Raw genomic sequence first — 16,500 nt, forward strand, 5'->3', positions numbered from 1 at the left:
TCATATTCATAATATAATCATATTGTCATCATAATGATGTCATATTTACAGCACCCTACACAATTATTGGCACCCCTGGTTAAGATGTGTTCTTAGGCTTCTAATGATTTTTTTTCATTATTTAAACAATATAGAACCACAATACAAAAAAAGAGAGAAAATTCCATCCCGGATTGTCAGTCGGGTTGGGGTCTGGGGACTGAGATGGCCATGAGAGGAGCTTGATTTTGTGTCTGCTGAACCATTTTTCTGTAGATTTCTCCCCACGTTTTGGGTCATTATCCTGCTCCTCCAGTGTACTGCCCTGTTCGCTATTTAAAGAGTCGGCATCGTTGCCTCAATCCAACCACAGAAAAGGAGCTTCATTAGAGCTTAATTAATTAATAAGACACACACACATAAACACTGTTATTAGTTACAGTTCAACTATGTCCTCTGTGTCTTTTTACTGTACGTTCGGGGGTCTTGTTATCTGGTGCCTACAGGTGGTTTTATCTCGTGGAAACAAGTGATTTCTCTGTTCAGGTTTAAAGGCATGCCAGGCTTTTGCATGAAAACTACAGAGGTCAATATTACACTTACATCAACACTGATGTGAAGTCAGTAAAGGCCTTCATTGCTTTATTTCATTTGCTTTGTGGTTAAAGTGAGCTGGATGCGTTAGAGGAGCGCATCCAGACTTTAGAGAGGGTTAGAGAGCGCGAGAGCAGTGTTATTCCTGTAGCGGACAGTCTGGGTGCCGCAGGCGGAGATAACCAGCCCCCGACTCCGGCATTAGAGCCCTCACAGCGGGGCGAGTGGGTGACGACTCGGCGGCATACTCGTTCAGCCAAAGCTAACGCTAAGGCTAGCCCACCGGAGCACACCTCTTCTGCGCTTCACGTGTCCAACAGGTTTGCTCTCCTCAGTGATGCACCCACTGAGAAACCTGAAAGAGCTCTGGTTATAGGAGACTCTATAATGAGGCACGTGAAATTAGCTAGACCTTTAGGGGCGCCAGCGGCAGTGGTTAGGTGTATCCCGGGAGCCAGAGCACCGGACATAGCAGGTAATCTTAGGGCTCTAGGACAGCACAGGTTCTCCAAGATAGTGGTACATGCTGGAGCTAATGATATACGCCTTCGTCAGTCAGAGGTTAGTAAGAATAACTTTATAGAGGTGTTTAAATTAGCGAAGGCGATGTCCGATGGAGTAGTATGCTCTGGTCCCATCCCAATGAGACGTGGTGGCATAACTTACAGCAGGTTATGGTCGCTGAACCGCTGGATGTCCAGGTGGTGCTCCGAAAACAACGTGGGCTTCATAGATAATTGGAAGACCTTTGAGGGCAAAGCTGGCCTGTTAGGGCGGGACGGTGTCCATCCCACTCGGGAAGGTGCTGCTCTCATTTCTTGTAGTATAGCTCATAGTCTTAGAAAAGGCCTAGTTAATCGGTGACAATCCAGAGCCCAGGCCAGGGAGCAGACAGACAGGCTAACCCAACCGTCTGCTAGCTGCATAGAGTCGTCACTCAGGGTTCACTCTATTGAGACTGTGTCTGTTCCCCGAGCTAAAATCAAATTTAGAAAGACTCAGAAAGTCTGTTTTAGTAATTTAATTAGCATAAAGACCACAAACTTGGATCAGACTGAATGCGCAGCCGGCACCTCTGATCTGAAGCTAGGACTGTTAAATATTAGATCTCTCGCATCTAAAGCAGTTATAGTTAATGAAATTATCACAGATCAGGAGTTTGATATACTCTGTTTAACAGAAACCTGGATTAAACAGGACGAGTATGTAGCTCTAAATGAAGCTAGTCCTCCTGAATACAGCTACATACACCAGCCTCGGTTAACTGGTAGAGGAGGAGGCGTCGCAGTTATTCACAATGATAATTTGACTATTGACTATTTGACTATCAGTAATCTCCCAGAGTTCCCAACTACGATTAGATCACCGTCTGACCTCACAGAACTCGATCAGGTGACTGAATATTTAGAGTCGACATTTCGCTATACCCTAGATAATGTAGCTCCAGTCAAGAGAAAAATTATTAGAGATAAGAAACTTGCTCCCTGGTATAACGATCACACGCGCACTCTAAAACAGACTGCTCGGAAATTAGAACGTAAATGGCGTCAAACTAAATTACTAGTATTTCAAATAGCATGGAAGGAGAGCATCCTGAACTATAGAAAAGCTCTTAGTGTAGCTAGATCAACATATCTCTCCACTCTTATAGAAAATAACAAAAATAATCCTAGATTCTTATTTAATGCTTTAGCCAAATTAACCAGAAATAAGACCACTGCAGAAATCTCCACAACAACATCATGCAATAGTAAGGACTTCATGAACTTTTTTAATAATAAAATTGTAAATATTAGGCATAAAATTGAGGTTTTGAAACCGAACAATGTAATTGATGCAGATGTTAATCTAGCCATGTCAGACCAGAACCTAGAATACTTTACTCCCCTTGAAGAGAATGAACTAATTTCACTCATCTCTTCTTCAAATTCATCAACCTGTATATTAGATCCTGTACCGACACATTTTCTTAAACAGATAGTACCAGCAATAATAGAACCCCTGTTGAGAATAATTAATTCTTCACTCAGCATTGGATATGTTCCAAAATCTTTTAAATTAGCAGTTATCAAACCAATAATTAAGAAACCTGACCTCGACCCCTGTCAGCTGTCCAGTTACAGACCAATATCAAACCTCCCCTTTATCTCTAAGATCCTGGAAAAGATAGTAGCGGAGCAGCTATGCTCATATATACATAGAAATGGCATACATGAACTGTATCAGTCAGGATTTAGGCCTCATCACAGTACAGAGACAGCGCTCGTTAAAGTAGTAAATGACATTTTATTGGCCTCTGATCAGGGTTGTGTAACTATGCTTGTATTACTTGACCTCAGTGCAGCTTTTGACACCGTTGATCACGCTATTCTTCTTCACAGATTAGAAAATGTAGTGGGAATTAAGGGTACAGCCCTCTCCTGGCTCAGATCCTATCTGACCCATCGTTATCAGTATGTAGACTTAAATGGTGATTATTCTGCATGTTCTCTAGTGGAGTTTGGCGTTCCGCAGGGTTCAGTTTTAGGTCCACTGCTTTTTTCCCTTTACATGCTTCCTCTGGGCAACATAATCCGTAAGCATGGTATTAGTTTTCATTGTTATGCTGACGATACACAGTTATATGTCTCAGCAAAACCAGATGAGAAAAAACAGCTTACTAAAATTGAGCAATGTGTGCAGGACATAAGAAATTGGATGCTAATTAACTTCCTTCTGCTAAATCCGGATAAGACAGAAGTTCTAGTCATAGGACCGCATACAGCTAGGAGTAAAATTTTAGATCACACCGTAACTTTAGATGGCCTTTCTGTTCCATCAAATGCAACAGTGAAAGACCTTGGTGTGATTATTGATTCCAGCCTTTCATTTGAAGCACATGTAGATAATATTACCAGGATAGCATTCTTTCACCTCAGAAATATTGCCAGAATAAGAAATTTATTGTCGCTAAACGACGCAGAAAAACTAGTTCATGCTTTTATCACCTCTAGGTTGGACTATTGTAATGCCTTACTGTCTGGTTGTTCAGCTAGATGCATAAATAAGCTTCAGCTAGTCCAGAATGCAGCAGCGAGAGTCCTCACCAGAACCAGAAGATATGAGCACATCACCCCTATCTTATCTTCATTCCATTGGCTCCCTGTGAAATTTCGTATTAATTTTAAAATACTACTCTTGACATATAAAGGGGAGGTTTGCGACGTCATTCGTGTGGAATTTAATTGCAGACTTACAGTATAGGCACGTTTTAAAAAATGTACAACGCCACCTGTTGATTTTTTTAAGGCATACAGAAAGTTCCAGACAATTGTGACGACTTGCAACATTGTACATCCTGTCATCAGCCAGGATTATAAACCAGGACACAGTGCGGACTTCATTCTGAGCTCGTCTCTTCCAGAAGATCTCTACATTCTGTTTAAGTCATCGTATCCCTGGTAAGGTAATTTCCATTTCATGGTTTTTTAATAAGCATTGTTCTATGAAATTTGAAGTGATATTTTCTGTTATTTTCTGTTTTCAGAGAAGCTGTCAGTTCATAGCTAACGTAACAGACATGCCGATCTGGATCACCCTGCTTATGGCTTTTGGGGTTATGAACCTCTCCCTGTCTGGTACCGATTTCACTCACTCTTTCACTGAGTAACACATTCCATATTTGTTCTGTTATAATGTGAAAGCATTCATATATAAAGAAATATATGACACACACACAGTGGTGTAACCCCACATTTACTTCTGCAGGAATGAATTTTCCTCTTCCAAAAAGCTGCAAAGAGATCAAGGAAAGATATAATATGGCACAAGGTATGTGTTTAAACACCACACGGAACAATATTTCATGTAAAAAGCATCGCAGCATCGAGTGTAGATTTTGAAAGGGAACAAGATGTAAATATTCTGTGTCTTGTAGACGGTGTCTATTACCTGAGCACGCCAGACGGGATCATGTATCCGACGTACTGTGACATGACGACTGACGGAGGCGGATGGACTCTGGTGGCCAGCGTTCACGAGAATGACATTAAAGGGAAATGCACCAAGGGTCTGTGATCTAACTTCATGTTTATATTCATAATAACATTCAGCTGATCTTAACTTCTTATCTAATCCTTATCTAACATCACTGTAACACTACAAGGCGAGGTCTGGTCGAGTGAAACAGGTGGCGACAGTCCAGATGGAGGCAAAGCCTGGAGTAACCTTGTCACATTCGGCACCACAGAAGCTGCAACCAGCGATGACTACAAGGTCCGAATCACAACAAACCAGCACACAAACCTAAACAACTGAAAAAACATCATAGACGTCTTCTTCATCTTTATCTCTGTACTTTCTCCCACAGAATCCTGGGTATTACGCCATCAGAGCGGAGAATGTGGCGGTGTGGCATGTTCCTAATGATACGCCGATGGGTCAGTGGGAAAAAGCGGCGTTCCTGCGCTACCACACTGAGACCGGATTCCTCACCGACTATGGAGAAAACCTCTACAATCTCTTCAGTGTGAGTCACTTAATGTAACCCTTGTAAGCTGCCTTATAATGTTAATGTGACACTTAAACAACATTGATGTACAGAGTTGTGTATAGTTACAATATTATTACTTCTGGTTTCAGGAATTCCCGGTGAAGGAATTCGGTTCTGCCTGCAGTGTTAACTATGGCCCCACTGTTCCTGTAACGTACGACACGGGGAACGCTACATTCACCCTGGAGCTGTACGGACGCGGCGTCACATGTCTGTATGGAAACTAAACATAAGAAACACACAGTAGAAACAGATTCCTTAATCTCAGTCCTTTGGCTAATGTTAGGTTGTTAGGATCAGACTGAGGATGTGATGGTGCTACATTATATATATATTTATAAGTCCTCTGCATAAAACACATAAGTCATTATTCAATATTTTTTAGAATTTTAATGATGTAAAATAAATATATTGTGGCGTGGGCGGGGCGGCGGCTGACGATCAGCATGCTTTGCGGGGATGTCGGTGTGTTCACCATGATGGGGAAAGGTGTTTGGGTTAGTGGCTTGGCCCTGTTGTGTGTGTGTGGGGGTGTGACGTGTGAAATGTGCTCTGGTTCAGGCTGAAGCTGAATTGGATGTAGGTTCCTGAGTAAAGGTGCTGCTCATGCCATACCTGCTGTGTGCCTAATAAAGTACTCCCAGCCATTGCATTGGGCAGCAAATAAGCTCACTCGTCTCTCCAGCATTTTTTCCGGCGTAAAAACGCTACATTGGTGTCAGAAGTGGGATGGAGAGTAACGGGTTCGAGCGCACAACAGAGGACCTTCTGAAAATCCAAGCGGGCCGCCGAGTAGCGGAGCAACTACTCGCGCAGAAGAAGCGCTTTCCTGACGTCAACCAACGCGGAGCTGCAAGAAGAAAATCCCGGCGCTGGATCTCGACTGTGTGCTGGATGGCGTCTTACTGTGGGCGCTCGTGAAGCGCTGTCGCGACGTGGAACCCTCGACGCTGAACGTTCTTCCTGTGCAGTTCTCCAGGCTCTCCGGCGGTCATCGGCCGTCTGGGCCGGTGTGCAGCCGAGTTACTGCGTCACCCGCAGTGGCTCCGCCGGTCTCACAGCTCATCGCCAGGCAGAAGGGCCCCACCCAGCGCTCGCGTGCACCGCTGCAAGACTTTCGGGTGCGGGCACCTATGGGGCGAATGGGCGTGGACACTCACAGCCAGGGGCGAGATTTTGCTGCTGGCGAGCAGGTGTGGGTGTGTTCCTCCGGAAGGAGAAGGAGGGGGCTCTCGGCCGGGAGTGTGTCTCACTGGGTGGGCCCCTGTATGGTAATAGCTCGGCTCTCCGATGTCATCTACCGGGTGCGGTTGGCAGGGCGGGTACGAGTTTTGCTCCACTGGGACCGTCTTGCGCCTTACCAGCTGCACGCCGGGGAAACATTGAACTCTGTGGAGGCCGGACCGCCTCAGGACTATGTTCGCGTTCATCCCTCACCTGCCACAGGACTCCAGCGTTCCCACCGCCAGCGCCGACCGCCTCCACGCCTCGGAAACAAAGTTCGTCAGTATGAAATCTGTTCTGTTCACACAGAGATTAAACCTGACTTTAAATCAGGAGACTGTTGTTTATTAGACTTTTAATAAAAGTTCATTAAACATTTTTAGTCTGTTTGTCTACTTTCCTTCTCCTGCTTGTTGATGCAACAGAAATGTGAATAAGCTGCCGACTCACCATCTCACATCCAGTATAAGAGTCAAGCTGAGGGATGAAGCTTGAAAATTAATGAGCTGCTCTGTGTCTCTGTGTGTGTGTGTGTGTGTGTGTGTCTCTGTGTGTGTGTGACTAGTTCTGTATTGGAGGACGTGGCCGTATTTCAGGCTACACTCCACCTGAGTGCGGTGACTTTGGTGCTTTAGCCTCGGACAATTACGGCAATAATCCTGAGTGGAGAGCCAGTGCGCAGAAGATCGAGGCGGCGGTGCTCATCTTCTACCGCTGAGAGAGAACATTCCAGAACAAACAGCACACTATTCACACATCACTATACATGCATGATTACTGGACAGTGTGTGTGTGTCAAAGGACAGCAAGTTTATAATCAGTGTGTGTGTCCTCAATCCTGATTTTTATGACACAATAAAGTTATGAGCATTCTCTTGTGTCACTGTATGGTTCATTTACACAATGATTTAACTGCTCAAAGTTTTTGGGGTCTTTCCCACACTGTCAAAAATCTTATGTGCTATCTACTTTAAAAAATATGGTAACGTTCCTGGTTAAACTCTTAGTCGTGGCTGTGCTGAGATAGATGAGATAAAGTTTAGGACTTTTTTATGATAATAATTAAGCATTCTTTTTTTTTTTTTGCAGAAAATTGTTATTGTTTCAAAACAATAAAATAAATAATAATAATAATAATAATAATAATGTGGCGTGGGCGGGGCGGCGGCTGACGACCAGCATGCCTTGCGGGGATGTCGGTGTGTGTTCACCATGATGGGGAAAGGTGTTTGGGTTGGTGGCTTCGGCCCTGTTTGTGTGAGGGGTGTGTGACGTGTGAAATGTGCTCCAGTTCAAGCTAGTGCTGAATTGGATGTAGGCTCCTGAGTGAAGGTGCTGCTCATGCCTTACATGCTGTGTGCTTAATAAAGTACTCCCAGCTATTGCATTGGGTAGCAAATAAGCTCACTCGTCTCTCCAGCATTCTTCCCGGCGTAAAAACGCTACATTGGTGTCAGAAGTGGGATGGAGAATAACGGGTTCGAGCGCACAAAGGAGGACCTTCTAAAAATCCAAGCGGGCCGCCGAGTAGCGGAGCGACTACTCGCGCAGAAAAAGCGCTTTCCTGGCGGAGCTAGCGCGAGCACACCACGTCAACCAACGCGGAGTGGGAAGCAGAAAATCCCGGCGCTGGATCTCGGGGCGGAGGCTGGCGTTGCGCAAGAGCCGGAGCAAGATACAGCTCCGTGCGCTGTTAGCCGGCAAAGCGAACTGCCGCTGCGCGAGGCCGAGCGCGCTGAGCCCATATTGGCGGCACATCGCGGCGGAAGAGCCGAGCGACCGCCCGCAGCTCAGTGGCGCTCGGTTCGTGAACCTAGCCGGGGACAGGGCTACCCGTCGCGGCTAGGCAACGAGCAGCTCTCCGACGTTTCGCGGCGAGGCGACGGCGCGGGTGATCGTAAGGAGGCGCTGTGCGAGGTCGAGCGCGCTGAGCCCATAATGGCGGCACCTCACGGCGAAAGAGCCGAGCGACCGCCCGCAGCTCAGTGGCGCTTGGTAGGTGAACCTAGCCGGGGACAGGGCTACCCGTCGCGGCTAGGCCTCGACACCGCTTCCGAGATTCCGCGACGACGCCGAGGCCAGGGACCGCCGGACTACCGCTGCAACGTTCTCAGGCCTGAGGGACAGCCGGACTACCGCTGTAACGTTCTCAGGCCTGAGGGACAGCGTTCACCAGCAGCCGCTAAACTAGCGCCGGGTGGACGATTGGGGAGCCCCGCGGGGCTTTACCTCGACTGTGTGCCGGACGGTGTCTTACTGTGGGCGCTCGTGGACACCGGCTCCACTGTTTCCCACGGGTTGTGGAACTGTGAACCGCTCATCGCCAGGCAGAAGGGGCGAATGGGCGTGGACACTCACAGCCAGCTCGGCTCTCCGATGTCATCTACCGGGTGCGGTTGGCAGGGCGAGCACGAGTTTTGCCCCACCAGGACCGTCTTGCGCCTCCACAGCCGCACGCCGGGGAACCATCGAACTCTGGAGGCCGGACCACCTCAGGACTACATTCGCGTTCACCCCTCGCCTGCCAAAGGACGCCGGCGTTCCCACCGCCAGCGCCGACCGCCTCCACGCCTCCGAAACGGAGTTCTTCATGGTGACCAGGGACGGTCACAGCTCGGGTGGGGGCAGTGTGGCGTGGGCGGGGCGGCGGCTGACGACCAGCATGCCTTGCGGGGATGTCGGTGTGTGTTCACCATGATGGGGAAAGGTGTTTGGGTTGGTGGCTTCGGCCCTGTTTGTGTGAGGGGTGTGTGACGTGTGAAATGTGCTCCAGTTCAAGCTAGTGCTGAATTGGATGTAGGCTCCTGAGTGAAGGTGCTGCTCATGCTGTGTGCTTAATAAAGTACTCCCAGCTATTGCATTGGGTAGCAAATAAGCTCACTCGTCTCTCCAGCATTCTTCCCGGCGTAAAAACGCTACAATAATAATAATAATAATAATAAACTTTTTTAAAAATACATTAAGACTGACAGTTCAACAGATATAAATTCCAATGAAAGTAAAAAATATATTAAAATAAGTCTTAAAAAACATAAGTCACGTATGAAGACAGTCAATCCGTGAGCAAGGCCCTCAACTGCTCAGATATATCATGAGATAAAAATGTAAGTTGATCTGGATAAGGGTGTCTGACAAATGCCTCAATGTTTTTTCCCCCTTTTATTTATTAATAAACAAGAAGAAAATACAAATATACATATTACATTACACTGGAAACAAAACAATACTAAACCATTCTACTGCTAAATAGGTAAAATTTTGTGATGTACAACAGCAAATGGGCAAAAATGTTCATTTAGTGATAGTAAATGTTCCTTTGGTGATAGTAAATGAGCATTTATTAAGCAACATAAGGCATAATGCAACATAACCAACATGTTATACACCCTTACAAGCTTTTCCCAGTCAGTTACCCCACAAACATTCCCAGACATAACATATGACAAACCCTTCGGGCCTCTGTGAATTCCACACCAGGCCTTACAGTTTTTTCTGATTGCTTAAGCACATTTTTTGTAACTATTGGCTATTTTTGCAAAACTCTACACACAAATAAGAAAACCTTTCACCCAATTATCAAAACATTTTAGTTCTCTTGCAAAAGAGTATACATCTTGTTTAACTCTACAAACCTTTGTAAAAATGGTATTTTTGTACCAAACAGTTAACACTAACCATCATATTTATAAGCACACAAAGTGCCAACTACACACTGATGGTATAAATAAAAAACACATCTGGCTTTTGCTTTCTCTGTGCATAAGGTAGGTGAATTTGAAGTAATACTTTTGACATAATTTTGTCATACAAACACACAAGGATTCAAATTTTACTTACTGTAAGTATGAATGTTTATTCATACATATCAAAACGAAGCACAAAAAAACATACAATTTCACTGAAAGAGAGAGAGAGAAAAAATATCAATCATGTCGTCTTTCTGGGTCCGGCCACAGAATTTCATCGACATCACAAGCAATGTCTTCTTGTCCAAGGCACCGTGGAAAATATCTTCTTGAGTGCCGTATCCAGGCCTGACATGATGCCTGGTCAATATCCTCACATGCCTCTTCCATTGCCTGTAAAAGAGCCATGCGCTGATGGGGATGACGGTCATAGACCTTCCAGCGCCAGGCAGAGAAGAATTCTTCGATTGGATTCAGGAATGGAGAATATGGGGGGAGGTTTAGTACAGTAAAGAGTTGGTGATCTGTGAACCAGTTGCGGACCAAAGCAGCCCTATGGAAGCTAACATTGTCCCATATGATAACATATCTCATCTGCTCTGCTCTCTGAACATTAGTGAGTGTATGATATAGGGTATCCAGGAATGTAATAATGTGTGCAGTGTTATATGGGCCCAGGATTGCATGATGGTGCACAACACCATTTTGACTCATAGCTGCACACATAGTTATATTACCACCACGCTGTCCTGGCACATTGATTATAGCACGTTGTCCAATAAGGTTCCTGCCACGTCTCCTTGTTTTAGTTAGGTTAAAACCTGCCTCATCTACATAAATCAGTTCATGACCCATGGCATCTGCCTCTAGCTCCATCACTCTCTGGAAAAGACAAAACAAATGCAGCACAGCAGGTTCATACACAGCACTACAGGATGGACTTCCACATTCAGTACCAATGATATTATAGCTTACCTGAACATATTCATATCGCAGTTGTTTTATGCGCTCACTGTTTCTTTCAAAAGGGACTCTGTAAATTTGTTTCATTCTTATTCTATTTCGTGCCAGTACACGAGATAATGCAGAGATGCTCACGTTGTTTATGTTTTGGAATGTGATGGTATCCTCTTTTATGCGCTGCTGTATTTCTCGCAGCCTAATGGAATTATTGGCCAACACCATATTGACTATATGAGTCTCTTGTTCTTCAGTGAACATTCTTTGTCTGCCCCCAGATGCTGGATTTCTAGCAACTCTGTAAAGTAACAAATTCAGTTTTTACATGTCAAGTACTGTATTGTTTTTCATTAGGGTATGGTTCTACTAGAAAACTTACTGTAGTATGAAGTAACTGTACTAACCGATTCTCATTTCGAAATGTCCTTATGATACTTGCTACAGTGTAGCGGCTGAGGTTAGGCTGAACCCGTTGGCCAGCTTCCCTTAGGGTCATTCCATGGTTGATTACATGGTCTACTATTGTTGCTCTGATGTCATCAGGAATTCTGATTCTTCTTATCCTTCCTCCTTCCTCTTCACCTCCTTGTCCTCTTCCTCTAAATTCACCTCCTAGTCTTTGTCCTCCTCCTCTTCCACCTGCTCCTTCACGTCCTCGTCCTCTTCCTCTTCCTCGCCCTCCTCTAATTCTCACTCTTCTCAGTCTGCCCTCCATTGTTCTCCACATTGAAAGCTTACCTGTGGCTTATTTATAGTGCTCAAGCTGATTGCAAAGTGAACTAATTATATAAAACTGTTTTCACATGTGCAGTGTGGTCAAACAGTTACACAAAAAGTGTAAAAAATGTTCATAAATGTGTATAGTTTTACTAGGAGTGTTCTGATAATTTGGAAATTGTGTGTAAAGTACTGAGTTGTGTTTACAGTTCTGCAAAAGGAGTGCTGTGGATTAGATTGTATTTATACATTTGCAAATTGTGTGTTATAAAAGTGCAAACTGTGTGCAAAGCAGTGTTTGTGCTTTTAATTTTGCAAACTCAGTGAATAGTTTTTCTACAACTATTAATAATTTTAGAAATTGTGCTACAGGAATCATTATTACTGTTTAAGCAATCAGAAAAAACTGTAATATTTAGATTTGCTGCAAATGAATCTTCTACCACTAGGTGGCAGAGTGAACTCATTTTAGCAGAGTTTGACATTTCTTTATGTTTTGCTCCACAGACACATCAGGTCATAACAGAGAGATGCTCTTTCAGACGGCCAAAACATCTGCATATGTAAAATAAATCGAACTCATCAGCTTAATCTCTTGTTCACACAGCGCATAGGAACAGACCAACATCCTATTCTATTACCAAACAGAAGGTCAAAGTGTCCTGACAGCACAGTCACTGGCAACTTTCAGAAGTCCTACCCCTCTCTATAGTTCCTTTTTTATATATATTAACCCCCACTCACACTAGATGATGGAGCTGATCAAAGGAGCCCAGAGAGACTGATCTATTGTGGCAGCAAAAGCCGTGTCAAGACTAATATAGTCCAACAAACGATCTGTATATTGGTTAATATTAAGTTTATTTTTATGATTCCAGTTGATGAGGACAGTCTTCTTAGCGATGCATAAGGCGGTGAAGGACATGTGGATTATGTTACCTTCTGTAGTAACACCATCTAGGTCTCCCAACAAGCAGACTAAAGGAGAGGCTGGTATGGAACATTCTCTATCAGCTGGCAACTCTCGGGGTCTCAGTGCTTCATACTCCAATTCTTTACTCAGTTTAAAGTGTTTATAGAATTTTCCTGCTCGTTTTTTGGACGGCTATAATCAGTGGGAATCGGCCCGATCCTGCCCTGCATGGGTTGGTTGCAGTTTTTCTCTGAACTTTGAGGAGATGTCTACCAAATTGGTAGTTCTAGTGAGTGTAGTCGTGTGTACTGGGTGGACCCCAAACCTCACATCTGTACAGCACCATAGGGCCAGTGACGCTATCTGATATTTTACATCAGATTCTAATTATGATGTTTATTCTGTAGAATCTTTACTTGATTGCACACAGAGCTCTTCGTGATTTCATTTTACAGTGCATTCACTCCAAGTTCTAAGCTGTTTTTTTTCTTTTCTTTTTTGTCCAGTGAGTCCTCAGGTTGTTTAGCTTTAATTTGGTATCATCCTTCTCTTTATACTCTACTTGAAACATATAGTTTATTAAAATATAATAAAATGTTTTTGCTGCTCACTCTGCTGACTCTCTCTCTCTCTCACACACATACGCATACACACACACACACACACACACACACACACACACACACACACACACACACAAACACTTGTACTGTCAGTTTAAATGTCTCTTTTTCTCTCCTTATGGAACACAGTCTGAATCTCGAGTCAGCAGTTTGTATCTGCTCTCTTTCCCACTGAAACAACATGAAGCACACCATCCTTGAGAAGCTCCATATAATCTCCTTGCTTTTCAATGCACCTTTTCCATCTGTTAACATTTCTGTCAACATTTTGTATTCAATCTTTACAAAAATGTTTTAAAAGGTGAAAGGTAATTGTTTAAAAAAATGTATTACTAACAACATGAGTGAAAAGTCGAATGGTATTTACACTATATAAACCTATTTTTCTGTTTGTATTGAATTCACGCAGCAGAATAATCTGCCTTTTACATTTGCCATGAGTTTGTGTAGTGTTATCCTCTTTTTGAGAAGAGATAATGAATTTAACATGCTATTTTGCTTTGGGGAAATTTAACACTGTTATACTTGCATGGGTTAGGCACTGTGGGGACCAGGGTTCGATTCCCACCTCAGATCTGAATACACGCTGTCTGCATGTTCTTCCTATGCTTAGTTACTTTCCTCCAAATACCTCACAGGCGGTGGAGTGAGTGAGTATAGAAGATGAATAAAGTGAATAAAATAGGGCACTATCCTGATTATTAAATGTCATATAGAATGTTTTCTGTGCTAATATTGTTCTAAATTTGAAAACTAGTTTAAGTTATAATAATAATAATAATAATAATAATAATAATTATTATTATTATTATTATTATTATTATTCAATCTTTAACCACATTGCATAGAATATCATTTCGGTGTTTTTATCTTCACATCATGCATTTCATGGGAATGACCTACTGTGTGTAATTTTTCTGGCTAAAACTATTCATAATTCACCCTCAACAGGTTGTTCCAATGAAACAGTTGTGATTAGACATTTTAAAAAAATATTTCAATATTCATTTTGGTTACTAATCAAATTTAGGCCGCTCGTGGCTTAGCGGTTAGCGTTTTCTTCTTCCACTTACAGGGTCCAGATTCGATTCCCACTGGGGTCTGTGTGGTTGGCGTTTGCATGTTCCCCCCGTGCATGGTGGGTTTCCTCCCATAGTCGTACATCCATAGTGCCCATAGTGTATGAATGAGTTTGTGGGAGTTTGTGTGTGTGTATGTGTGTGTGCACCCTGCGTTGGATTGGCACCCCATCCAGTCTCTTTACCCAACCTCTAGGATAGGCTCCAGGCAACCCTGAATACAGGACAATGGGGTACAGTCGATGAGTGAGTGAGAAAAAACTCTATTTTAAGTTTTTAACTACCAGGATTATTATACTCAAAAACCTGGCAGCTTTAATCTTTTAATAAAATAATAATTCCAAGATAAGAAATATTTTAATGATAGTTAAACAATGATTGCCTAGAATCTGACCTCCGTCCCCCCAATACTGCATAAACATTTTTAGCAACTGTGTTGATGTGTTTAGTTTTTTTAACTTATAATTAGGAGTATATAACTATACAACAATTACTGCAATTACAATTAATAATGAGTAACGAGTGCAGATAACTTTCTAAAAAGTGGTTTACTAATTCATTACCCAGATACAGGTTCAGACGCAGATACGTCACAGAGACTAAAGACTCTGCTAAAGAGCGTATCATCTGGTAAACATCGCATTCGTTTTTTTATAGTCGTATTTTGATCATCTGTAGATCGCCTGTTTAAGCTGTTAAATGATACATCGTCTTTAAATCTATACGACGTCTATACAACGTATCTTTATCATCCAAAATTTGCTGGTATGTGGACGGGAAATATATATATATAAATAATCTGGAAATAGAAACACCAAAGGAGAATCAACCAGAAGGTGGCGGTAGTGCAACACTTACGGATGCCGTTAAACTCCAAAGAAATGTGTGCAAGTATGCATAGAAAAAGTGACTTTGTGCAATGGTTATTAAAGTGACTTTGTGCAATGGTCCAGAATGTAAACGTAAACATGGAGTGTAGATGTGATGTGCGTGGAGTTGTCCATAGTGTCCATGGATGTATAAAGATTGATTGATTGATTGTGAGAATTGTGAAAATATTGTGTTAGTTTTGCCTAGTGGTGTGGTTGAGAGACCTTTTCGCCTGCAGGAAGAAGCTCCTCCTCAGTCTCTCTGTGTTGGCCCTCAGGGAGCGGAATCGCTTCCCAGACCGCAACAGAGTAAACAGTCCATTGTTGGGATGGCTGAGGTCCTTCACGACCTTCCTGGCCTTGGTCCAGCACCGCTTGGTGTAGATTGAGTGCAGGTCAGGGAGCTCGATGCGGATGATGCGCTCAGCTGATCGCACCACCCTCTGTAGAGCTTGTCTGTCCTGCATGGTGCTGTTCCCGAACCAGGTCGTGATGTTTCCCGTCAGGATGCTCTCTATAGTGCAGGAGTAGAAATTCCTGAGCACCTTGGAGGGCAGTCTAATGTCTCTCAAGCGTCTGAGGTGGTACAGACGCTGCCGGGCCTTTTTTACCACGGTGTTGATGTGACAGGACCATGTCAGGTCCTGCGTGATGTGAACACCGAGGTATCTGAAGCTGTCCACTCTCTCCACTGGGCTCCTGTTGATGATGGGAGTCTGGTAGTTCCTCACCTGCTTTGTACTGAAGTCCACTATCAGCTCCTTTGTCTTGCTGACGTTCAGGAGGAGATTGTTTCTCTGGCATCAGTTCTCCAGATTTCCAACCTCCTCCAGGTAGGCCGTCTCATCGTTGTTGGTGATCAGGCCCACCACGACAGTGTCGTCAGCAAACTTGATGACGGTGGTGGAGTTGGTAGTGGCCACGCAGTCAGAGGTGTACAGAGAGTACAGCAGGGGGCTCAGAACACAACCCTGGGGGGCTCCAGTACTGAGAGTGATGGAGGCTGAGACATGGCTGCCCATCCTTACTGTCTGTGGTCTGCCAGTCAGAAAATTGGAGATACACTGACACATGGATGAGCTGAGTCCCAGGTGCTCCAGCTTGGTGGTGAGTGTGGAGGGAATTATGGTATTAAATGCAGAGCTGTAGTCGATGAAGAGCATTTTCACATAATTCCCCCTCCGAGTGTCCAGGTGAGTGAGAGATGTATGGAGGAGATGTGAGATTGCATCGTCCGTGGAACGGTTTGGACGGTATGCAAACTGTAGTGGGTCCAGTGTGTCTGGTAGTGAAGAAATGATGAAGTCTCTGACCAGGCGTTCAAA

The 16,500-nt window shown here is 43.9% G+C and overlaps 2 protein-coding genes across 2 annotated transcripts in view; both read left to right on the plus strand.

Moving 5' to 3' along the window:
* Positions 1 to 16,500, plus strand: part of LOC128523972 (histone H2A-like) — a 70,737-nt gene that overhangs the window by 13,620 nt on the left and 40,617 nt on the right. The gene's annotated exons all lie outside the window — the stretch shown is intronic.
* On the plus strand, positions 4,122 to 7,046 carry LOC128526094 (intelectin-like). Its single transcript, XM_053497672.1, has 8 exons — positions 4,122 to 4,190; positions 4,321 to 4,383; positions 4,490 to 4,621; positions 4,718 to 4,827; positions 4,922 to 5,080; positions 5,194 to 5,302; positions 6,244 to 6,266; positions 6,894 to 7,046. The coding sequence occupies exons 1-8, from the start codon at positions 4,133 to 4,135 to the stop codon at positions 7,044 to 7,046; spliced, it is 807 nt and encodes a 268-aa protein (XP_053353647.1). The 5' UTR covers positions 4,122 to 4,132.

This window comes from Clarias gariepinus, chromosome 1 (assembly GCF_024256425.1).
Source record: "Clarias gariepinus isolate MV-2021 ecotype Netherlands chromosome 1, CGAR_prim_01v2, whole genome shotgun sequence".
In the NCBI taxonomy this organism is placed as follows: Eukaryota; Metazoa; Chordata; class Actinopteri; order Siluriformes; family Clariidae; genus Clarias; species Clarias gariepinus.